The sequence below is a fragment of the Notamacropus eugenii genome, chromosome 5, assembly GCF_028372415.1.
Source record: "Notamacropus eugenii isolate mMacEug1 chromosome 5, mMacEug1.pri_v2, whole genome shotgun sequence".
In the NCBI taxonomy this organism is placed as follows: Eukaryota; Metazoa; Chordata; class Mammalia; order Diprotodontia; family Macropodidae; genus Notamacropus; species Notamacropus eugenii.
In genome coordinates this window covers 242,112,969-242,137,884 of record NC_092876.1, presented here as the reverse complement: position 1 = coordinate 242,137,884, position 24,916 = coordinate 242,112,969, and the positions used below count along the sequence as shown (strand labels likewise).

Sequence of the window (24,916 nt, the reverse complement as noted above, 5' to 3'; positions counted from 1 at the left end):
TGCTGCTTAAATATTATATTTGATAAATGGAGAGGTTTAATATGTCTCCATCTCCTTGGTTTAATCATTACATAAAACTTGTGTTGAATAATCACATTTAGTATATTAACATCATAAATACTATTAATCATTATAGGTGAATCTAGACAGGAATTCTAGCTCTTACATGATAATAGCAGAGACGATGCCGATATTGTTCCAATTATTCAAATCAGCTGGCACTTTGCCAATGACTTCCCTAACTGTTTAAGATAAGTCCAAAAGATATCTTGACTGAGCTGACCCCTTGAAATGTTTGTTCCCATAATGTAGCAGAATTTTAAATAATCACTCTGATAAAATGCTTTGTAGGACAGCCAGGGTGTTATTATGACACTAATAACTGGGCATGTGTACAATCTTTATTCCTTCTGAAATCATTTGTTTGCTGTCATTAAGAGATGGTTTTCATGTTATCCCAGCTTCTATTAACAGCTCACATTTCACAGTGTCTTAGAATAGACAATAAATATTTATTGAATTGAGTTATCAGCTATAATTTGGCCAAGTCTTTCAGATAAATGTCTCCATATGAATTTAAAACAAGTTTGGCTTGCTGTTGGGTTCCTTATTATTTTAAGGGATGGTGGGAAGCACAAAAGTAGAGATTTTCCAGTGCTTTCTGTGTGGGTAATATTGCAGTGGGTTCTTAAATTCTGGGAAATATTTGTTAGGCTAACATAGTTTATATTAGAATGGGTCGATTAAATGTAGAATCAAAAAAAAAAGCAGACTTTTCTTGGTTAGATATTATTTTGTCATAAGGAAATTTTGCTGTCTTTGGATGCAATGGTGATTTCTCTTAGACTTTGTGTTCAATAATCTACAAATGGCAAATCTTTTCCAGAAAGTACATGAAGAATATAATTGGTCAAATTATTTGGAGCAAGAATTAAATGTTCTACAAGTCCCTATTGGTTTTATTCCTCCATTCTACCATTTATGCCTCATTTTTGGTTCTCCATTTATCATCTTTACACAGAAATATCTAGGTGATGTAAGAGAATTTTGCACATAGTGGCTATTTGTGAGAGCTGATCTGAGCTGAAAAACAAGGAAAGAATCAGATTAAAAGTTAGAGTACACATATGTAATTATACAGGATATCCCAAAATTCTTCATAGATGTTTAAGTTAATAAAGCTTAAACCACTGTTAATATTTTTGCTATACCCCATATTCAAACCATTGAATATAAGAATGATAGCATAGTAAAAAATGGAAGGATTAATGTGGGAAAGGGTCACCTGTATTCAAATTTGCATTTTTGCAAGTTATAATTCTGTAAAATATTGTGATTAGTTTCGGTTTAATGGAAATATGTAGTATAAGTTAAAAATAAAACAACTTGTGACTACTTCATAAGATTCATTAGTCATACTAAATAGGATCTAGCTATTTATTCTTTAGAGGACTTTAGTAATAAAGTAACTCATTTGTGAGTATATCATAGCAAAAGGAGCTGTGAAGCAGACAACCTGTGTTTTTATTCCCTTCTGCCACTTATAAACTGGTTTCAAATCCTACCTTTCTATAGTTACCAGCTATGTACAAATCAGTCAATCAATAAACATTTATTAAGTACCTAGTGTGTGCCAGGCACTGTGCTAAGTGCTAAGTATACAAAATGAACCAAAAGGCAATTGCTGCCCTGCACACAAAAGTATACAAAGCAAGATATATACAGGATAGAAAGGAAATAATTAAGAGAAGGAAGGTAGTTGAATTGAGAGGGGTTAGAGAAGGCTTCCTATAGAAGGTGGGATTTTAACTGGGACTTACAGAAGGCAGGGAAATTAGTAATCACACTGAAGGAGGGACAATGTTCCAGGAATAGGGGAGAGCCAGGGAGAACACCTGGAGTGAAGAGATAGAATGGCTTGTTGGCCAGAAGACCAGTGTCACTGGATCAAAGAGTACCTGTCAGGGAGTAAGGTATAAGAATACTGAAAAAGGTTGGAGGGTTAGGTAGGTTATAAAAGACTGAAATGCCAAACAGAGCATTTGGTACTTGCTTCTGGAGGCAATAGGAGGCTAACGAAATATACCGAGCAGAGTTGGGGAAGGGTGGGGCAGGTGACACAAGTGTACCTATATTTTGGGAAATTTAATTTAGTGATTGAATGGAGGATGGATTGGAGCAAGGAGAGGCTTGAGGCAAACATACTCACCAGTAGGCTGTTGCCATAGTCCAGGAATGGGGTGATAAGGACCTAAATGAGAATGATGGTGATGTAAGAAAAGAGAAGGGGATATATTTGAGAGATATTGCAAAAGTGAAATCAACAGGATTTAGCAAAAGCTTGGATATGGGGGATGAGAGGTGCTGAAGAATCCAGGATGACTCCTACACTGCTAGCCTGAGAGGACTGGGAGATTGGTGCTGCCTTCTACAGTAAGAGGAAAAGTAGGAGGGGGTAGAGTTTAGGGGAAAGATAATGAGTTCTGTTTTGGACATGTTGAATTTAAGATATCTGTCAACTGGACATCCAATTCAAAATGTCTGCAGTTAGAGGCGCACAATTGGAGGTCAGCAGAGAGATTGCGGCAGGATAGATAGATTGAGAATCATCACATAAAGATGGTAATTAAATCTGCGGGAGTTGATGAAACTATCAAGTGAAGTAGAATAGAAGGAAAAGAGAAGAGGTCCCAGGACAGAATCCAAGGGATATCTGTGATTGAAAGAGGATAAAAATCCTTTAGTGGAGGATTCAGCAAAGGAGACAGAGAATGAGAGTTCACATAGGTAGGAGGAAAACCAGAAGAGAGTGGTATCCCCAAAACCAGAGAGAAGAGAGTTTCAAGGAGACAGTGATTAGCAGTGTCAAAAGCTGTAGAAAGGCTAAGGAAAAATGAGGATTGAGAAAAGACCATCAGATTTGGCAATTAAGAGGTCATTAGTAACTTTGGAAATGTGTAATGACAAGATCAGAAAGCAGATTGTAAGGGGTTAAGAAAAGAGTTTAGAGGAGAGAAAATGGAGACATATTATAGATAACCTTTTTGAGGAGTTTAGCTACAAAGGACAAAAGAATATAGGACAATAGTTAGCATGGATGAAAAGATCAAGTGAGAGATATTTTTTTTCGGGATAGGGGAGACATGGGTATGTTGGTAGGCAGTAGGAAATGAGTCAGCAGAGAGGGAGAGATTGAAAATAAATGCAAGAGTGGAGATGGAGGAGATGAGATAGAATGGGATCACTTAAACAACCAGTCCAAGCTTCCGTTGATATAAAATTTCCACCACCTTGTTCACAGTCCTGTTGTGAAACTCAAAGAGATAATATATGTAAAGTGTGTCACAAATAACAGCATCAGAAATTGTCTTATGAAGAAACCTAGGAAATTGAACCTAGAGTTCTTAACCTGGGGTCCAGTGACCTCAGGGAGTCCAAGAACTTGAATGGAAAAATAAATCACATCTTCATTTTCACTAACTTTTAGTTTCCTTTGTAATGCTGTGTGTTATATTTTATGCATTTAAAACCATTCTCCAAAGGGATCCATGGGCTACCAAAGGGGTCCATGACATACGTACGAAAGTTAAAAAAACAGTGGATTAGAGGTTCTGTTTCATGTTATTATACCACTTTTTCCATCTGTAGAGCAGACTTGTGGATAGAGGACTGCTTTTGGAATTAGGCTGACTTGGTTTCAAGTTCATCCTCTGATGTTGCCTCTCTGTGTGACTGTTGGCAAGTCATACAATCATCCAATGCTTCAGGAAACTCTCCGGGCCTGTTAGTTGCAGAAAATAGCTATCTCCATGGATAGAGGAAGTTTCCTTACTACTAATGAAATTACAGGTCCAGACCAGGAGTTGCAATATATATATGTATATGTATATGTATATGTATATGTATATGTATATGTATATGTATATATATATGTATATGTATATGTATATAGATGGATATATACACACACATGTATGTGTGTATATATAAATACATACATACTCACATACATACATATATGTACATACTATATATTTGTGTTGCAGGCATGTGTACACATAAAGAAATGCACAACAAGCCTATATGTATACATATACAAATATAATATATAATGAATGCATACATTTATAAAAAAATGCATATACATATACACATACACATACATTCATTTGAGCAGACCTCCTTTCTATTGAGCAGTGTTCTAAATATGTAAAAGTACATAAGACTGATCAGTACCTTCATATCTTGAGACAATGAATTATTAAAGATATTAATGTCATTTAAAATGCACTTTCTCTTTCTCCAATTGCAGCATAGAGAATCATTCAAAGATATTAAAAAGAAATTTAACAATTTGAAATTTAACTATTCCAAGAAAACAGAAAAGGCTCGTAATTTGAAAGCTCTCAAAAACCAAATTCAACAGGTGGATATTTATGCTGAAAAAATGCAGGTATGTATTAAACCCTATGAAGTTTATAATAATCTCCATTGCTTTTCACTTTTCAGTTCTTAAGTCCCAATTAACTACTGACTTCATGCATTGTAGGAACCTGACAAGGACAGAGTTTCAGTAACTTCTACTATTTTTAATGCCCCTGGAGTCCTCACGTAAGAGTCATTTATGGCTAACATTTATGGTTACCATGATTCTAATACTTAAAAAGAAAAGAAAAGAACTCTGGCTAACCTGAAAGAAAAAGCAATATTAAAAAATATGTACTTGTGATCATTGGGATTTTTAAAAGAGAACAGCAAAGAATCTTTTCATTTTTTCTAGGTCATTGCTCTTAGCAATGCTTCTGTCATTATAAGAAGAAATAATTTTTCTTATAACTGTAAGCATAATATTAATTTTTTCTTTTGCTCAGACTCTAAAGAAAAAAATGGAAAATTTTGAGAACAAAATATCTGATTCTTTATTAAATTATCCACACAATAAAGTAACGATACTCTTGGAATCAATAAAGGATTTGAAGAAACAAGTAGATGAATTTGGCAGAGTTGTGGAGGATTACAAGAAGAATCTGGATCTGACTGAGCATCTTCAGGAGTTGATGGAAGAGGTACGAACAAGGTTTTACAGTTCAGAGCAGAGGAGGAATAAAGAGGGGACCTGGTCTAATTGGCCTGAAGCTGTTCATAATATTTGAGTGGATTGGGAAGCTTACCTCAAAGCAAATAATTCTCTATTTCACTAATTACATTTTTAGACATAGAAGAAATCCATGAGGTTGCAAATAGGCTGATAGATATTTATAATCACTTTGGAATTTGGTAAAAAAAAAAAAAAACAAAACACCCTAGATATTTGTATATATTTCTCAAACTTTGAAAGGATTCTGGTATTTCTTAATGGGTCCATACTGGTAGGAAGAATTATACTAGGAATATTTTTGTGTTTAGCAATGGTGGTGAGATTTAGGCTACTCTATATGGGAATAGGAGATTGCTTTGTGATTTTTGTCAGTTTAGTAACCCTGGATATAGGACCCTGTTTATGATTCTCTACTATATTACTTAGACAAGGTCACATAACTAGTAAGTGTTGGAGGGGAGATTTGAGCCCAGATCTACCTGACTTCAAGCCTACACATATATGTATATGTCTATGTGTATAAAATAAATTATGAATAAATGTGTTCATATTACATACCCAGGAAACTTCATACTATGAAGGCATTGTGTACAATATGATAGATTTATTATGACTAATGCGCAGTGTGTGCATTTGTTGCCTTTAATACAGTTAAATTCATCACTTAGACATTGCATTAAGGCTAATCATTCTTCTGTATGTGAACCAAGTTGACAGTTTTGTCGCTGCTATGTGACATTTATTTAAAGCCTAGCTCCTAGCAGGGTTGGGTTTTCCTTATCTCTCACCCTGCAAGAGGGCTGCTGTCCTGTGTCAGACACATTCCTTTCATCATTGTTATTTATTTTTAGTGATAAAACAGTTTCAATTCTCCTCTAGGCTCTGGAAATATGACTGGTATCTTTCCTGAATGATAGGTCAAAGTGCTCCTCCCCAAATAAGCTCCCTTCTGTTCATGGGTTAAATACTATCCCTGTAAGTGGTTTTATTTGGACACATTAAAATGTTACATTGACAGTAGAATATACATGTAATATAGAATATATTGGTTGGTTCTAACTGGTTCTTTTTTTAAAAAATATTTGGTGTTAATATTTGAGACTTTTTTTAAAGTACTGAATGCTAATTGTAAGTAAGTTTACTTTTATTAGCAGAAAGTAATTCTCTTTCAAGGTATTGTAGAGAAGATTCAGAAAAATCTAAGGAAGAAAAACAATCAGATAAGATCCTTTATTTCTATAATCCCTTGTGTCTTTGTTACCCAAATACGAAACTGTGAGATCACTTTCTGCCATCTGTTTTATTATGATTTAGAAAATACTCCCAAATGAGCAAGGGAATTCTTGAAAATGAAAAATAGACACTTCAGTGACTGCCATCATGAACTTTACACAGATGGCTCCTTTTCACTCTTTGCTCTTTCCCATTAACTTAGTGTCAATTTTGGTGTGAAGAAGCCAGTGCTACGGTTGTTAGAGTTGGGAAATACTCCACAGAGTGCAAGACAAAGGAAGCTATAGACATTCTTCATAAGCAGTTCAATAAGTTCATCATGCCTACGGTGCCTCAGCAAGAGGAGAGGATTCGGGAGATCACTGCCCTGGCTAAACGCTTATACGGTGAGAGCTCTTTGAAGGCCTCTGGTGATGTGCTGTTGAGCAAATCTGTGCTGAACCTAATCCTGTGGAAAATATGCATGCTTCCAGTCTTCGAGGCTCCTCACCACACTGACCTGCTCCAAGACTCAAGATGAGTCCCAAATCCAGCAAAACTAAATGGGGGGGAGGGGCGATCAGAGAGAGGAAATGTTGCAAAAAAAGCTGGAAAATGCTAGCTTTAACCTCCCTCTTTCTCTAACCTGTTCTTTCCTGTTGCCTTCACCCCAATTCCATGCTCATCTCTAGACTAACAAAACCAGAATAAAATAATAACCTCAGGCAGCAAAAAATAATGGAATCTAAGAAATTGAGACATCTTAAAGAATAAAGCCATGAAAAATATAAACAAAAATAGCCCTTTACCCTTTAAATATACAGAGAGTTAAGAAAAACCATTCTTGAATCTCTGTGAAATGTTTTGGACTCATTGTGGAGGAAAGAAGAAAAAAGACCTTCTTGCCTCTTTTCTTTGTGAGAGGCCACATAGTGTCACTTTGTAGAAAATTGGCCATGAAATCAGAAAGATCTGAGTTCAAGTCCCACCTATGAGAGACCCCCACAGTGTGACCCTGGGCAAATTACTAAACTTGACATAGCCACTTAACTTGATATAGGCAACTCTTGTGGGGATCTTACCAATAGACCCACAATTAATAAAACAATTGGTAATAATTTGGATAATAATAAATTACCCAGAAATGATGTCTCTCAGACTTTCCTTACATCATACTCCCTGACCTAGAAGTTGCAGAGAAGGTAGAGTTTCCTTTGGTAGAGTTTTCTCACCTGAGAATTCCCTCTGCCAATGAAATCTCAGGTCCAGTTCTCAAATCTATTCTATATTCCCTTACTCACTTAGCTCTTGGCAAATATATAATCTCTTTTTTCTTCCTCTTGAGCAGAAAATACATTGTAGCTGTCAGACTGAGAAATCTTGCCTTCCTAAAGTCCCTTTAAATAATTCCCCTATCTGAGAGTCTGTCAGCTGGACTTGGATAGTATGATGATAAAGAACCTGATGAGTATGTTCTGGGAATTCTCTGGTATCATTCCTATGAGACCAGGGATATTATTCACTGACCAGGCAAATCCAACTTGGGTGGGTACAGCACCACGTGGTCACAGAATGCTAAATTTGATGACACAGTTTCTGCCAACGGGATATTTTCCCTTTGGAACATGATCAAGTATCTAGGAATGGGTAACCATGGTGGCTCACAATGTCCTTCAATCAATATACATGCAGTTCCTTGTTACATTATACCTCTGGTTTTTCCAGGTTCTTCAGAGGGATAGAAAATAAAGCAAGAACACAAGTAACATAAAATAAAAACAAGGGAGATCAAGAAGAGCCAGGAATTTATCATAATCAAGTATCCAAAGGTTTCTCCCCCACATCCTCTTACCACACTCTCAATAGCAAAAATATCCTAAAGGAAACAAGTGAAATTATACCTCAAATGGGGTCACAAAAAGTCAGACACTACTGAATAACAACAAAATTTAGATTTATGAGTGAGGTGAGAATTTAAAGAACTCAAGGATCTAGAAATGTCTTACGTAGGGGGTAGCACATAATTATAGACTTGGATGGAGATGGGGGGTTTCCAGAGGCTGAAATGAGGAAAAAGAAAGAACAGCCCATACAAAGGAAAGGAGACAGGAGATAAAATAGTGAGTTTGGAAAACAGGAAATCCTATCAAAGTAGGTGTTTTCAAGCCACTCAGTCTTTCCTTAGGATGGTAACATCCTGGATATTACAGGTACTTTGCCAGGAAAGCTGGCTGGTCATCATCGCCTGACATTCTAATGCTATGATGGGGTTTGGGGACTTTTTCTCTGAGAGATTTACCTATAAGTGGTTTTTCTCCTTCTCATCCTTTGCCAGGTCTAGAAGAAGGGCAGAAGTATGCTGAGAAAATAGTAACAAAACACCAAGAGGTTCTAGAATCTGTTACTGAATTGTGTGGCTCACTAATGGAACTTGAACAGAAGCTGGAGGTAATTTCTTCTTGCCAGAATATGTCTTTTCAAGTCATTTTTAATAAAAATGTGTTGATCAAATGTCTGGTACAAAGATGTGTTAATGAAAATTCTCAAGAGACAGAACAGGCACATTTGTTTCACAGCTTTCCAACATCATTATCTGGGTGTCTCCTATAATTAATTCTGTTTCTTTTCCATCATGGCAGAGAGGAAAAAACATTACTGAGAATGAAGGCTAAGTAAAATTGTAGTGCTTGTTCAGATTGTATTTTTCCTGTGCTATTTGAAATAGAATAAATACTTACTGTGAAAACTAAAGCAACTACTAATCGTTATTAGGTTTATATATATATATATATATATATATATATATATATATATATATATATATATATATATATATATATATATATATATATATATCCCTTACTAGATGATGGATATGGATTTTCTTTATATTGAGGGTCCAGAGATAAAGAACATCTTCATTACATTTATAATCCATTGGATTTTTAGGAACTTTCAAGTCAAATATTATCATTGTTAATGGAATAAAAGTCATCATAGGAAATATCGAAAGAAAACATATTTGATAGTATCTAGATGAAATTAATGCAACTGGCTGACAAAGAAAAATTTATTCTTTCATGAAAAGTTTCTGAAGAATCTTATAATTTGGCTCCAGATTTAGATCCAGATTTCTCTCACTGTTCCATAGCATATTCCAGTGCCAATCAGATGATTGCCTACTGTAGGAATCATGCCCTTTCTGTTTCCAAGTCTTTGTTCATATTGAGCGCCCCACCTCCACCCTCTTCCATCCATTTTTCTACTTCCTGTTTATCTGTAATGTCAAGTTGAAGTTTCATTTGTTACATGAAAACTTTCTTACCTTCTCTGATCCCTACAGGATTCTTCCTTCTCTGAAAGAGACAGAGAGATGGTCCAAGTGCATAGAATGTTAGCCTCAAAATCAGGTAGATCTGAGTTCAAATCCAGCCTCAGACATTTTCTAACCGTAGAACCCTGGGCAAGTCGCTTAACCTTTGATTGTTTCAGTTTCCTCAACCGGGAAAATAGTAATACTAATAGTATGTATGCCCTTCCCCCCACCCCAAGGGCTGTTGTGAAGATCTTAAATGAAATAATATTTGTAAAGTACTTACTATGGTGCCTGGCAAATAGAGGGCACTAAATAAATACTTGTTTTCTTCCTTCTTCTAAGACCTTCAAACATTTCTAAAACACAATCATCTGTTTTATGTCTTATGTGTCACTTCAACTAGATTTCAAACTTCTAGAGGTAGGTGGATTATTCTATACATCACCTCTCATGTTATCCATAGTCCCACCTGTCACAGTTGTAAGCCCATTAGTCATTACCTGGAAAGAGTTTACAATATAATGGAGACAATTCATACTTATATGAAATATTAAAATAGCAATGTAATCTAGTATGTGAATAAATATCTGAAGGAAGTATACAAAAAATAAATTCTTCAGCAGTTCAGAGGAGGAGAGAGACTAATGTAGGACATCTGGGCTTTGCCATCAATGAGCTCTGATATCAAGCAAAATTCCTCCAAATTAGGGGGACCGGACTAAATGATGTCTAAAGTCCTTTCACTTCAAACTCTCTCTCTCCGTAGGTCATAAGACCTAGAGCTGGATTCTTAATGGTTTTATGACAGTGGCTGGATTCCCTTATGCCTCCTATCTTCCCTCAAACTTTTACCCCACTCCTCATTCCATAACTATTTCAGAACCCCATGAAGCTGCATCCAACCATTACCCTCTAAAGTGCCTCCACTAGTGGCAGTCCACTCTCTTCAGCTGTCTTCTACTTGGACTCAATGATATCTCCTTTCCCTTTTAAAATGCTTTCCACTCATTTTGCCTTTGCCCCCCATCTTCCTATTGTTTTCTACTTTAGTTAAACACTTTTCTCACTCCACCCCCACCCTGCCTCCAACACCTCTGTTCATCTGAATAGTTTTCATTTACAATGCTTCTGTTCTTCAAAGAAATCTCCTGAGGTACTTATTTCCCCCCCTTTACTAAAAATGCCTCCCTTTCACAAGAATATTGAAGGCGAAAAGTGAGGAATAACTCACTTCCTCCTTGTAGAATCCCTAGTTTCCATCAGAACAATATCTTGCCACTGGACCCAGATGGCTCTGGAGGAGAAAATGAGGTTGATGTCTTTGCACAGCCCTTTTTTATTTATTTTATTTTATTTTAATTTTTTATTTAAATTTTGTTTTATCTAAATTTATTTTAAATTCATTTATATTTTATTTAAAAAATTTTAATTTTTTAATTTAAATCCAATTCACTTGTAAGTCATGGCATCACCTTCCTGATGTCATGATGCTCTTTGAGAAGGAAGGACAAACAACAGCTTACATACTGCCTCCTATGTGAGGGTTTTCCCAGCTCCCCTTTCTTCTCTCCTTTAATTATTAGAACACTCTCCTTGAAATTATTTTTTATTATTTTTCATAATCTTCATATTTGTATTTTTGAAATTGCCTTTTAATTCTTTTTCATAAGCTGTGTATCTGTTTACTTATGCATAAGAGAACAGAAGCTGCATGAGGACAGAGACCATTCCATTTCTGTATGCCCATCACCTAGCATAGCACCTTGTACCTAATAGGGACTTATTGAAACTTACATTGAATTGAATTGAATTGAAGTTAAGGTAATTGATTAATTTCCTAAGCTACATAGGTATACACGTGCAACATATGTTTGGCTGCCAAAAGACCAACAAATTACATGGATCATTTTAAAATGAGTATTTGCTCAACTGTGGCAGAGGTAGATAGATATTCTTTTCCTGGCCTAGGCTTTCTCTAATAATCACTTTGTGAGAAAGAGAGATGCTTTAAAAAGAAATGCAGTTTTGGATGATTTTAATGAGTTTTATAACTCATGACCAAAAAATCCAGCAATATAAGAGCAGGGAATCAACAAGAAAATTATGGATAAGGTAAAGACAAAAGTTAAGGAAACAGAGAGTTGTTAATGACTTGATGTGTTTTTTTTTCCCATGTGAACTCATTCTCCATTGCCAGAAGATAGATATGTGTTGTTACTTTACCAACTTTCTCAATACAAATATATCTTGTTCTTCTCTTTCCCTGGACTTTTCTTCCATTCTCCTTTACTCTTACTAAATCCCATTTCTCTCTTCTCAGAGGCTTTATTTCCAGAAACTTACTGTTAAAAGAGAAGACTGGAATATTAGTCAAAGGTAGAATAGGTGTCTGAGGTCACTTCACACAACCGTCTCCCTCTATTTTTCTCCCTCATTACTTTTTTCACCCTAAGTTTTTTCTTTTTTTTTAATATGTTCTCTCCCTAATTTTTTGTTGTTATTTCTAACCTACATGTCAGAGAGTCTTATGAAATATGATGAACAAAATTGTGTTCTTTAATAATATATTGCTTTTCCCTTAGAAAGTTTTGTTACCAGAAGACCAATATAATCTTCAGAAATTAACCTCTAATTTTGCCTCTGAGTTAATTTTCTATGCATCTGTACTGGAAAATTAATGTTGCCTCCATATAAGAGCAGAAAAGATAGATTCAATGATGTAGTATGAGAAATACTACTAAACAGCATAAAGATATAAACACGTGAACAAATATCAATCTCACAGGAAAATCCTAGCTAAATGTAAGAATTTTTTCCTGTAGAAGAAAATTCAGTGTAAAAATATATTTAAAAAATAGTGTGTCAACAGATCTCTTTTTTTCTCTTTTGTTATAGAGACAACTAGGTAGTACAAAGCTAGAATGCTGAATTTGGAATCAAAAAGACGTGAGTTCAGACTTGGCCTCAGATGCCAGCTGTATGACCCTGGGCAAGTCACTTAACTTCTATCTATCTCAGTTTCTTTATCTGTAATAACTGTGAGGATAAAATGAAATAATATTTATGAAGTGCTTTGCAAGTATGTGGCACAGCATATAGAGCTTCAAGCTTAGAGTCGGAAAGACCTGAGTTCAAATCTGGCCTCAGATACTTACTAGCTATGTGACCCTGGACGAGTCATTTAGCCCTGCTTGTCTCAGTTTGCTCCTGTGTAAAATCAGCTGGAGAAGGAAATGGCAAACCGCTCCAGGATCTTTGACAAGAAAACCCTAAATGGGGTTACAAACAGTCTGACAGGACTGAAACTATCGAATACCAATTGCGAACCTTAAAGCAGATTTATTCTACGTATTCCCCACCCCCACCCCCAACCTATTCAGTTTATATAAAGAGGTAACTGGCACAATGGAAAGAACAGTGACTTCAGCATCGGAGGAATGGTGTCCAAATCCCACTTATGAGGCCTGTGATTGTATGACCTTAGGCATGTCACTTATCCTACAAGGGTCTTGGTTTCTCATTTGTAAAATGAGAAGGCTGGACTAGAGGGCCTCAGAGATCCCTTCCAATTCCATAAGGAAGATTCAATTAAAACATGCAGGGGCTAACAAAAAGCAAATCTGTCACCTTTTATCAGTAACAAAACTTCCAAAATTAGACAGAGAGTCAGTGATGATATCCCGTTCTTAACTACTATGTTATATTTAGCTCTGTGCCTGTGGGTAGGAAGAGCTGCCTCCTTTCAGGCTTCCTTTCCAGTGAGTGTGAAGCCAGGAGTTCACATGCACTCTAGCCCCCAACCACCTTATCTCAAGCTATCTTTCATTCTCAGTAGGCTTCTTAGGGTCTGGAAGCTCTAAAAGATTCCCATTTATCATCATTAGAAGTCACTTTTACAATTAGCGAAAAAAAGTTGTTTGTTAAAATTCACAAAGTCTAGGAATGTCCTCCTAGGTCATTTTCACTCCATGAAGTGACATTACCTAGCATGATTATAAGCCTATAAGTCTAATGGCATCACGCCAGGTCTATATTCACTTAGCCTTATTATGGAGAATAGAGAAGATACCTCCTATTGCCATTATGTGATCTAAATAACAGAAAATAATACTAATTTTATTGTGAAATTATGGTAAATAATATACTATTACCATGGCAAAATGGATAGAGAGCTGATATTGGATCTGGGGAGAGCTGGGTTCAAGCCTGGCCCCTGACACATACAAATTGTATGGGGGATCATTTAGTTTCTCAGTTCCCAGGCAATTCTCTAAGGCTGAAAATTGTAGAGGAAGTGCCAGCCTGCAGTAGTAGAGGGAGTTTCTTCACCTGGAGTTCCTTTTACCAATAAAATTACAAGTCTGGGCAAAGCAAACAAACAAAAAACCCAAAATACTAAATTTGGCATACCTTCTTATTTAATGTACCAAGTATCACAAGACCATTTTATAAAATATACGTTTACTAACCCAGAGATTAATAAATAAGAAGAAATAATTAAGAAATGAAACAAGAAACTATTTTTTAATCTCTGGGTTGGTAAATGTATATCATTCATAATGCATAAACTACCCATTAACATAAAGACATACATTTCTCCTGTTATTAAATGGTCATCTTACTTTAGATTTTTTCATAAAAGAAGAACTTTTCCTTTTAGTGAAAACAACCAAGTTCTCCTCTAATCTCAAAGGAACTTTGCCCTATAGTTCAAGTACTTCACAGCAGCTCCGTGGCACTGATAGACAGATCATCAGTCGTTCAATGTAAAAGTGATGGAACACAATTACGACTGTCAGGAGCTCTGCTGGACACCATTTCACATATAAGCTCTGATGCAATTGGTACAAGACATTAAATCAGACAGACAGCAAAATGAAAGCATGGCAGCAATAAGCTTCACCTTTAAATAGCTCAATTATGTTTTTTCATCTCTTATTGTCAGAATTATTTGCAATATAGCTAAGATACAAAGCTCCCCACAAAGCATTGTTGGAGGTAGCATCAAGTAAAAGCTTATCAAAGAACCACTGTCATTAACTAGGTTGTATTTAGAGGGTGCTGATCTTCTTAGCCAAAATGTTTGGGTCACAGGTAACAAATCCCCAAAGCTATTATAAGAATTCCTATCGTGACTTTCCCCCCAAAATGACATGATTTCTCTCAATCTCCCTACCAATGAATGAAAGAGCCGGGTATTATGGTAAATGAAATGGTACTCTTGCTGCTAGGAATTAAAGCTTATTGTCCCCAGGTAAATTTTGAAGCTAAAGATAAAATGTTTACTCTCAGTCATTATTTAATTAAATTATTTAATTAATTCGTTAATGATTCATTAATTATTTAATTTATTTAGTAATTTTATTATATTATAATATATTGTAATTTATTAATTATTTAATTAAAATCAAGTATATGCAAATTAGAAAACTGTGATACTGAAAGGGTCTCACTTGCCTAAGGCCACAAGGTAACTTTGGAATTTTAAAAAATTAGTGCCCTGTATTTTTGGCACAAGCCTGACAGAGACATTATTTGTTAATTATTTTTATCCTAAATACCTGTATCTAGAGAGAGAAATCCAAAGAAGAGAGTTTCCCTAGGCCTTTGAAAGTTTCTCTGCCCAAGACATTTCCAAGCTACAGTTTGTAGGGTTCAGGAACAAAGACAAGTTCCATAATGATTCTAGAGAGTTCAGAATTCAGGTAAAAGTTCATTGAACAGCTTTCCTTCTTCAAACCTAACTATAATTATTGAAAATTTCTCAGAATTCTGGATAATGGGTTTCCTAAATGATTCCATTCAGTTAAGTCAAGTCAACAAGCATTTATTAACAGTTTACAACATGCCAGGCTCTGTGTTAAGTGCTGGGGAATCAAAGAAAGGTAAAAACAACATGCAAACAATTATGTACATATTTTGATATATACAGAAGATAGGGCATGGCCTTCATTAAGTTAAGGCATTTCTACTCTGTGGTTACCACTCTACTCCATTTTCTATGACCTTAGAGTTTTAAATTTTTCATCTGATTTTCTCTCAGAAAGTGAGTAGGCCATTGGTTAAAATGATGTTTCAGTGAAGGACATTGTTGGAGAGCATTATAACTAAAGAAAAACTGACAAGCATTGCTCATTCAGATGAGAACTCAGTCATCAGACCAAGGCATTATCCTGATGTTATATTGTAATGTGTATTTAATCTAAAGAGGGAATGGAGAGGAGCTCAGTATATTTCCACACCATTTAATGGCAGAAGTGAGTTAGAAATCCAAGTCTCCTGACTCTCAAGCTGGCCTTTCTTTTCTTTTTTTTAACCTGATAGCGCCCAAGTTGCTCTCTCTAAATGAAACAAGTGTTTTGCTAACATAGTATCCTTTAAAAAAATACTAGACATTTTCCCCTTTCCATTTTATCATGTTTACGACTGGCAATAAAGCTGAAAGGATTCGGTCAAAACAGTTCAATGGGGCACCCCTAAGTCTTTGGGGTAGTAACAGTCAGCAACTCTAGGGACAGCAAGTCTTGTCAGGAGACAGGGTAAGGAGTGCCCTTTTGGAGAGGGCGACACAGGTGATGGAGCTGACTAATACTAGTGATCTCAATGCGATACAAGACAATTGGAGGTATCCCTTCAATTGCCACCTGCTGTCTTAACGTCTGCCTTCAGTTAAAAACCACGAGGAATTTGTTTGAAAGGAAGAGTCCCTCTATTAGAAATTCTGATAACCTTGAGTTTCCTCCCTTCAACCTGAACATACTAGAGGTGACCTCAGGATTAGGAGATTCTTCGGAAGCACAGGTGGATCTTGGGTGAATTTGGAAAATTTGTGTTCTACTCACTTTGAGCATCTTTCTTTAACCTTCCTTGGTGACATCTAGGTAGTATGGTGGATAGAGTGCTGGGAGTGGAGTCAGGAAGATGTAAGCTCAAAATCTAGCCTCAGACACTTGATGTGACAATGGACAAATCACTTAACCTCTTTTTGTTTTAATTTCCTCAACCACAAAATAGCATTTACCTTTGTAACGATTAAATGAGATAATATTGATACAGAGCTTAGCATAATGCTTGGCACTTAGTAGGCACTATATAAATATACTTATTCCCCCTCTCCTTCCATCTTCCTTTTTTTACTGCCAAAGAGCCTAGTGACTTCAAATGACTCTCTGGATGCCCCGGATCCCTCATGTATCTCATCTGTGCTCCACATCTTTCTTTTCCCACTTCTTGTTCAAACTTACTTTTCTTGAATCACATTTCCTTAGAGATGTTCTACCTAATTGATGGGCCTTGGCTGATCTCAGAGATGAAGCTGTATAAATATGCTACTTTTCCAGGTGACATATATACGTTTTTGCCCTGGGTGTCAAGAAGTGACTTTGACTGACTGTTGCATGGGAGAGATAGGGTCATACCACATGGGTGGCTTTCTACTTATTTGATCCTACCTGCGGTTATTATGTAATCCCTTGCTCAGTTAACTGATTAGGTAGGGAGTCTCCTAACAGCCCGCACAGTTAAATAGCCTATCTGACTACATGACAATAAAGAATCATTTTGTCAGTAAATCCTTCCTCCAGTACAGGAGAATAAATGAACCAATTTGAATGAAATATCTTCATGAAATGCTTCATGAAGAGCCTGTTCAGATATGAAAAGACCATTAGGCACAGCGTATGTCCTGGTTTATTCTCCACCAAATGGAGCACCTCCATTCTGTATTATACATAATGTATTAGATTGCATATCTTATGTGTATGTTAATTTGAACTTCTTGTAGACTACATGCATGAAATCAACTCCCATTAGAATTTATACTGACAAACATGCCAATAATTCTTTCAACATCTCTGTGAAATATAGCTGATGAGGAGCTGATAACCAAGTAAAGAGATCACACCAGCACCTCTCAAGGACTGATGGGCTAACATTTTTGAGTTCTAAAAGAACAAGTAGATCTTGCTCCATTGTCAAAGATCTTTGAAAGATTGTATAGAAATGAAGGATCTCTGTAGGAACCGAAAAAAGGCAAATGGTCCTAATTTAAAAAAAAAAAAAAGGAAGGGGGGAAGAAAATAAATTCTGGAGAATATAAGCTGGTGGAATTGGCATTGATTCTTGGCAATATTCTAGAACATTGTATTCAAGAGATGATTAGTAAACATTTAGAAAAGAAAATGGTGATCCTAATGGTCCAACATGGCTTCATCAAGAACAAATCATGCCAAACTAATCCTGGATCCTTTTTTAGACATGGTTCCTGGATAGTAAATCAATGAAATGCTGTAGATGGTGTTTGCTTAGATTTTAACAAAGTTTTGTTTGTTTTCTTCGGCTATTCATTGGGAAAGATGTAGTTATGTGTGGAGTGAAAGATAGTATAATTAGATGGATTCAGAATTGATATAATGATAGACCCTAAAATTAGTTATTAAAATCATTTGATTTTAATTTGAAAGGAGTTCTACAGGGATCTATGCTTGGCTGTATGCTAAGATTTGTCAATGATTTGGAGGAATGCATACAAAAAATATCAAATGTTAGAGGACTCACAGTAGAATCAGTAGCAAGATTTATTAGCACTAGATGACAGTTTCAAAAAGATTTTCTTGCTAAAACAAGATCTTTTTGAATTGGGTAAATTTTTTTAAAAATTTGTATTGCAATATTTTGTTTTTATGTTACAAATTTTTACAGATTACTTTCACTTAGTAAGAGATCTCTTGTAACAAAGTAAAACAATTAAGTAAAATTAATAATATAGTGACCTAATCTAAAAGTATATAAAATAGTTCACATCTGTCACACATTCCCTATATTAAAAAAATTGACAGTAATCTATTTTCCCTCCTGCCCACCCTGAAAAAAAAGAAAGAAAAACAGATAAATTATAACAAATATGTGTGATCATGCAAAACAAATTCCCTCAACGGCTGTGTACGCACACACAAACACATACACACACAAACGTATGTCTCATCCTGCACCCTAAATCCATTGCCTCTCCATAATGAATACCATGTTTCATCAACAACTTTTGGAATCATGAATTGTCATTGTATTGATCTTAGTTCTAATAACTTCCAAAAAATGTTTGTTTTTATACTGCTATATTTGTTACTGTACAGATTAGTCTCCTGCTTCTACTTTTGTAAAAATTCTCAAAATTGCTTGTTTGTATAATATTGATGTAACAGTATAAATTGTTCTCCTGCTTCTTATTACTTCATCATTTATCAGTTCATATAAGTCTTTCCAGATCTTTTTTAAATCATCTAGTTCTTCATTTCTTACAGCACAATAGTGCTCTGTTACATTCCTGAATCACAGCTTATTCAGCCATTCTTTATGTAATAGGTATCCCCCTTAGTTTCCAGGGGGTTTTTTTTGCCACTACAAAAGAGCTCCTATAAGTATGTTTTTGTCCATAAAAGGTCTTGCTTGTCCTTGAGAAGTATTTGTTCATTTCCTTAGACTATCACCTAAAGAAAAGCTCTTTTTCTTACTGAATAAAAGGAAATCAAATATGTATAAATAAATGTAAAGTCTTAATCTTGGGTTCAAAAACTTAACCTCACAAGTATAAGATCAAGATATGGTCCATCCCAATAGATCCCATGCTAGATCCCAAATTCCTTTGAAAAAGATCTGAGGATTTTGATGAGACGGAAGCTCAGTATGAGTTTATAGGGTATATGGCAACTAAAAAAGCTAATGTAATCTTAGGCTATATTAAGGGAGGGACCATCTCAATATGGTAGTCCTGTGAGCTATACTCTGTCCATGTGAGCTCACATCTGGAATATTGTGTCAAGTTAGCACACCATATTTTAGAGAAGATACTGTGGTATGCTAGAAAGGAATCAGAGAAGGACAATTGTCATAGCCTTGAGTTCCTGCCATGTGAGGATGATTTAAAGGAACTGGGAGTGTTAAGCTTGAAAAAACTTAGAAGGGATATGATTAATCTCTTCAAGTACTTAAAGGACTGTTTTGTCCAAGGATTAGACTTGTTAAGGTTGGCCTTGGAAGGCAAAACCAGGAGCAATGTACAGAAGGCACAAAGAGGGAAATTTCAGGTTGTTGTAAGGATGAGACATAGAGCAAAAACAGTATAGTCACTTGTTGGGTATATATGTTGGAGAAGGAATTCTTTTACAGTTGTGGGTTAAGCTGAATGACTTCTGAAGAATCTTTCAGCTCTGACATTCTGAATTTATATGAGAAATAGTTAGGAAATAGGTTGTCCTATTAATGTATGATATTTAAACAATATAGAAAAACAGCTTCATTTCTTGTTTGATAAATTCAAAGTTAATCATTAGAATAAATTATATGTTATTGAATTTATCTGGTAGAAGTCAGATAGTTTCTTTGTTTTTAAAAGGTAAGGTGAGATTTCCTCCTATAAAACTCTATGAAAATTCTGATGGTCTGCATATACCTTATCTTGTAAACAATGGGAAGCTATTCAAAGTTTTTGAGCAGTGAAGTAAATATGGAAAGCAGTGTTTTGAGAAAATTAACCTAGTAGTGACGTGTAGGATGCATTGGAAGAAGAAAGTGGTGGCAAGAAGACCAGTTAGAAGACTATCATGGTAGTGCTATGGGGAAAATCAAGACCTGAAATAGACAGATGCTACTAAGAATGAAAAAAAAAAGAAATGACTTTGAGAGACACAGTGAAAGAATAACTGCAAGTCATCTTTCATTGTCCCTTTACCCTCACCTCACACATTCAATCAATCATCTAGTCTCTTGCCTCTCCAATCCATCCTTCAAACATCTGTCAAATTAATCTTCCTAATGCATCAGTTCAGATTTATATTATTCCCATAATACTAAAACTTTCAGAGATTCCTTTTTGCCCATAGGATCATCAAAAAATTCCTTAGCCTTAAGTTTAAATCCCTAAACAATATGCCTCCACCCTACCTTTCTAGTTACATTTAACCCTACACTTTGATCAGATATCAAAGAAGCCAATGTTATCCATTACATCCCAGGCCATCACCAGTCATCTTGACTAGATTATGATGACTGTGGAAAAGAGAGTGATGTTGCCTCATTTCAATCTAATTCACATATGAGTCAATATCGCCTTGTGATGTAATTGGCCCTCTTCAAAAATGAAGGACCAATAAACAACTATACCTCTCCCTTTAGCACATGATTCGGTCCAACTGTTCTCAGATCTCATTTTAAACTTTCCCCCATTTTTATTAGTCTAACCACATGATAGATTATAAAGAGGAATTTGTAAGAAAAAGGCTTTGTAAAGCACTATTTAAACATAAGCTCTTATTACTTTGAGGATTTGTGATTTCCTTAGAATAGGCACTCCCTCCACTGAGCTAGATTGCAGCCTCACTACTGCTGAGCTGATGGTCTTGGAGAATTGCTTTGGACAATATCTTCTTCACTCTGTGGCCAACCTGCTGATGAGTGTTTTGTTATTTCTTAATTTCAAACTCATAAAACCCATTATACTAAAGATACTAGATATGGGTTCTATAGTATCATAAATAGTAGCTGGATTAGATGATAGTTATCATAGATGATAACTTGAAGAGATTAGAAGTTGTCCAGTCCAACTCCCTCATTTTCTAGATGGAGATATCAAGGCACAAACACAAAAGTAGCTTGCCCAAGGTCACAACAGGAGCAAGTGCTTAAAAAGGGCTTTGAACCCAGGTCCTCTGACACCGAATCCTATTCTGTTTCTACTTTGCCATGCTGTTTCTCTTTAGGAGTTATCTTAGGAGTTAATAGAATATGATTGATGGACTAGAGATACACCTTTGTTGTTGTTGATGTTTAGTCAGTTGTTTCTGACTATTCATGACCCCATTTGGGGTTTTCTTGGCAAAGATACTTTAATGGTTTGCCACTCCCTTTTCCAGCTCATTTTACAGATGAGGAAACTGAGTAAGTGACTTGCCCAGCATCACACAGCTAATAAGTGTCTGAGGCTGGATTTGAACTTAGGTCCTCCTTCCCAAAAAATGTTTCTTTTCACCTGTCTGACATGGCACATGCCATTTCTTTAGAGCAGAGGTTCTTAATCTGGGTCTGTGAATTTAAAAAATATGTATTTTTATAACTATTTCAACACCACTATTTCCTTTGTAATCCTATGCATTTCATTTTTACATTTAAAGACATTATTCTGAGAAGGAATCAAATGACTTCACCAGACTGCCAAAGGGACACAGAAAAGATTAAGAATTCCTACTTTAAAGGAATCCATACTTTTCACATAATTAAAGACAAAATGTAAATATCTGGTAGAGATGATTCATCGAACTCATATGAATGTGTAATCATGAGAATGCAGGTATAATGGATAGATCATTGGACTTGGATTCAGCAAGAGCAGAATTCAAATCCTACTTCAGATATTTACTAGCTATTTGGCCCTGGAAAATTATTTAACCTTTATGGCCTCAGTTTCCTCATCTGTAAAATGAGGGGGTTGAACTTCTAAGGTTCTTCCATTTTTAACCCTATCATCCCAAGTTATCTGTATCTTCTCTTAGTTTAGAAAGATTATGAGACAAAGGCTGAACTACTCAACTCCTATTTGGTTGTCATCTTCTCCATAAAGGAAAATATTCTTCAAATTAGAAAGGAATGAGAGCAAAATCAGTTAAGAGGGAATTATAGCTAAAGATAATGGATAAGAAAGGAAGAAGACATCTAAACATTTTCAATAAGGACAAATTTCTTGTTCCATATGAATAATGTTCCAAGTACCCCATGATGTGATCTTGGGACCTTGTCACTAGTCCTTGAGAAATCATAGCCCTCAAATACAGTCACAAGAAAATGTTAGATGGGAAATTTTTATCCTGACTTTTTTTTTAAACAAGCAAATGGTAAGTCCTAGAAGTTGCAGACTGGCAATTATTCCATCAATCCCCCCCAAAAATTTCTCTGACAGAGTATTTAACAGATGGTTTTCTGAATTTAAAGAAAATATAGTGAGAATCACTAGTGAGGAGCAAGTATTGTTCAGAAAGAATGCCTTAAACAAATTATCTTGATTTTTTTAATTTGACAGTTACTAGACTAGTGACATAGACATTTTGCATCTTGATTTCAGAAGGTTATCTAACAATATCATTTACAATATGCTTTGAACAAGATAAATGTGAACTGGAGAATCAAGCCTGATTCATACCTGATTGAACTTTGGTACACTAAGAGCTGCATGCTATAGGACCCTATCTTAAATCACATTTAAAAACATTCAACATACACAGGTAGCATATTTATAAAATAAACAGATAACATGAAACTGAAAAAGGATTGCCAATATGAAGAATGATATAATTAGGAGTTTTAAAAGATTTCAAGAATGGACTAATCAAAGTAAAATTAATAAGATGAAAGTTAAAAGAGATAAGTTCGGAGAAAATGGACAACTACTTATTGTGTCTAGTATATGCTAGACATTATTCCTAGATAAATACAAATTCTTAGGTTAAAAACAAACCCACCAACCAAAGCATATGTAATAGAGAGTCATCTCTATGGAGATACACATCCATGGAAAACATGATTTGTTTGGAATTCATGTAAAAGAGAAAAGTAGGCTTAAGTTGACCTCTATATCAATACAAGCAGCAATATTAGATTATTATTAATAAAGCCATAATAAAGACAAAAATTTTCCTGGGGCAAATTCAGAGAACCTGAGGAAGGTACATACTGCAGTTAATACTATTTCTACCCTCAATTATATGTGTCATGTGACTTGGATCTCCAGGCCCAGTAGGATGATCTTTCCTGGTCAAAGAGATATATGATAGAAATGGAAACATTAAAAAAAACTCTTCTAAAATAATTAATTAACTAATTAATTTTTAGTTCTCAACATTCACTTCCATAAGATTTTGAGTTCTAAATTTCCCCCCCTACTTCCTCCCTCCCCAAGATGGCATGCAATCTGAACTACATATACATTCGTATTAAACATTTTCATCTTAGTCATGCTGTAAAGAAGAATTAGAACCAGTAGGAGAAACCAAGAGAGAGAAGAAACAAGAGAGAGAGAGAGAGAGAGAGAGAGAGAGAGAGAGAGAGAGAGAGAGAGAGAGAGCAAGGAAATAGTCTGCTTCGATCTGCCTTCAGACTCCGTGGTACTTTCTCTGGATGTGGATAGCATTTTCCATCATGAGTCTTTTGGAATTGTCTTAGATCATTGTATTGTGAGAAGAGCTAAATCTATCAAAGTTAGTCATCTCACAATGTTGCTATTACTGTGTACGATGTTACATTGTTACTGTGTACAATGTTCTGGTTCTGCCCACTTCACTCAGCATCAGCTCATATAAGTCTTTCCAGGTTTTTCTGAAGTCCGCCTGCTCATCATTTCTTATGGAACAATATTATTCCATTACAATCATATAATACAACTTGTTCAGCCACTCCCCAATGGATAGGCATCCTCCCAATTTCCAATTCTTGGCTACTACAAAAAGAGCTGCTATAAATATTTTTGTACATATGGATCCTTTCCCCATTTGTATGATCTCTTTGGGATACAAACCTAGAAGTGGTATCACTGGTCAAAATTTTATAGCCCTTTGTGCATAGTCCTAAAAATGGTCTCCAAAATGCTTAGATCAGTTCACAACTCCACAAACAATAAAGGTGGAATTGGGAACTTTTGATTCCATTTGCTTGAGATCAGACAACAGAGAGATTGCCCATTGGGATGCTGGTGCTGTGGGACAATATCCTAGTTGCCCACCACCAGCAATGGCTCTGATTCTTAGAAAAAAAGCATTCAGAGTAAGGAAGGTAATGCTTGTCAGAAAGCAACTGGAATATTGCATTCACTTCTGGGTGTCACATTTTAAGGGCAAACATCAGTACATCCTAAGGAAGGATCCAGGAAGAGAAAATATCTAGAAACCATGTTGTAAGAAAAGCAGAGAAAGAAGTTGCAAATATTTGACATTAAAAATAGAATTTGAGAGGCTGCCATGTAGAAGAAATGCTAAGTGAGAGGCAGCGTACTATAAAGGTTAGAATGCTGATCTGGAGTCAGGAAAATCTGAGAAGCATTTTTCCCAGTTCCTATTCAGTTTCTTCCTTTGTAAAATGGGAACAATAATGCCAGTATTACCTATTCTATTGTTATTGTGAGGCTTGGATAAAATTATATATGTATATATACATAGTGCTATAAAAATCAATGATTAATAAAAATTCATACTAATAATATTCCTTGAAAAGAAGTGAATTGAGTATATATAAATAGATTCAGATAACTAGAA

At 35.5% G+C, this 24,916-nt stretch overlaps 1 protein-coding gene across 7 annotated transcripts in view; it reads left to right on the top strand.

The window, feature by feature from the left end:
• Nucleotides 1-24,916, top strand: part of CCDC141 (coiled-coil domain containing 141) — a 284,155-nt gene that overhangs the window by 220,834 nt on the left and 38,405 nt on the right. For 6 of the 7 annotated variants that reach the window (XM_072612514.1, XM_072612510.1, XM_072612511.1 and 3 more), the window contains exons 19-22: nt 4,313-4,453; nt 4,872-5,066; nt 6,534-6,717; nt 8,646-8,758. In XM_072612514.1, the coding sequence (XP_072468615.1) occupies nt 4,313-4,453; nt 4,872-5,066; nt 6,534-6,717; nt 8,646-8,758 (633 nt within the window). Of the gene's footprint in view, nt 1-4,312; nt 4,454-4,871; nt 5,067-6,533; nt 6,718-8,645; nt 8,759-12,521; nt 12,573-24,916 lie in introns of all 7 variants that reach the window. The other variant, XM_072612516.1, reaches the window with a different exon arrangement.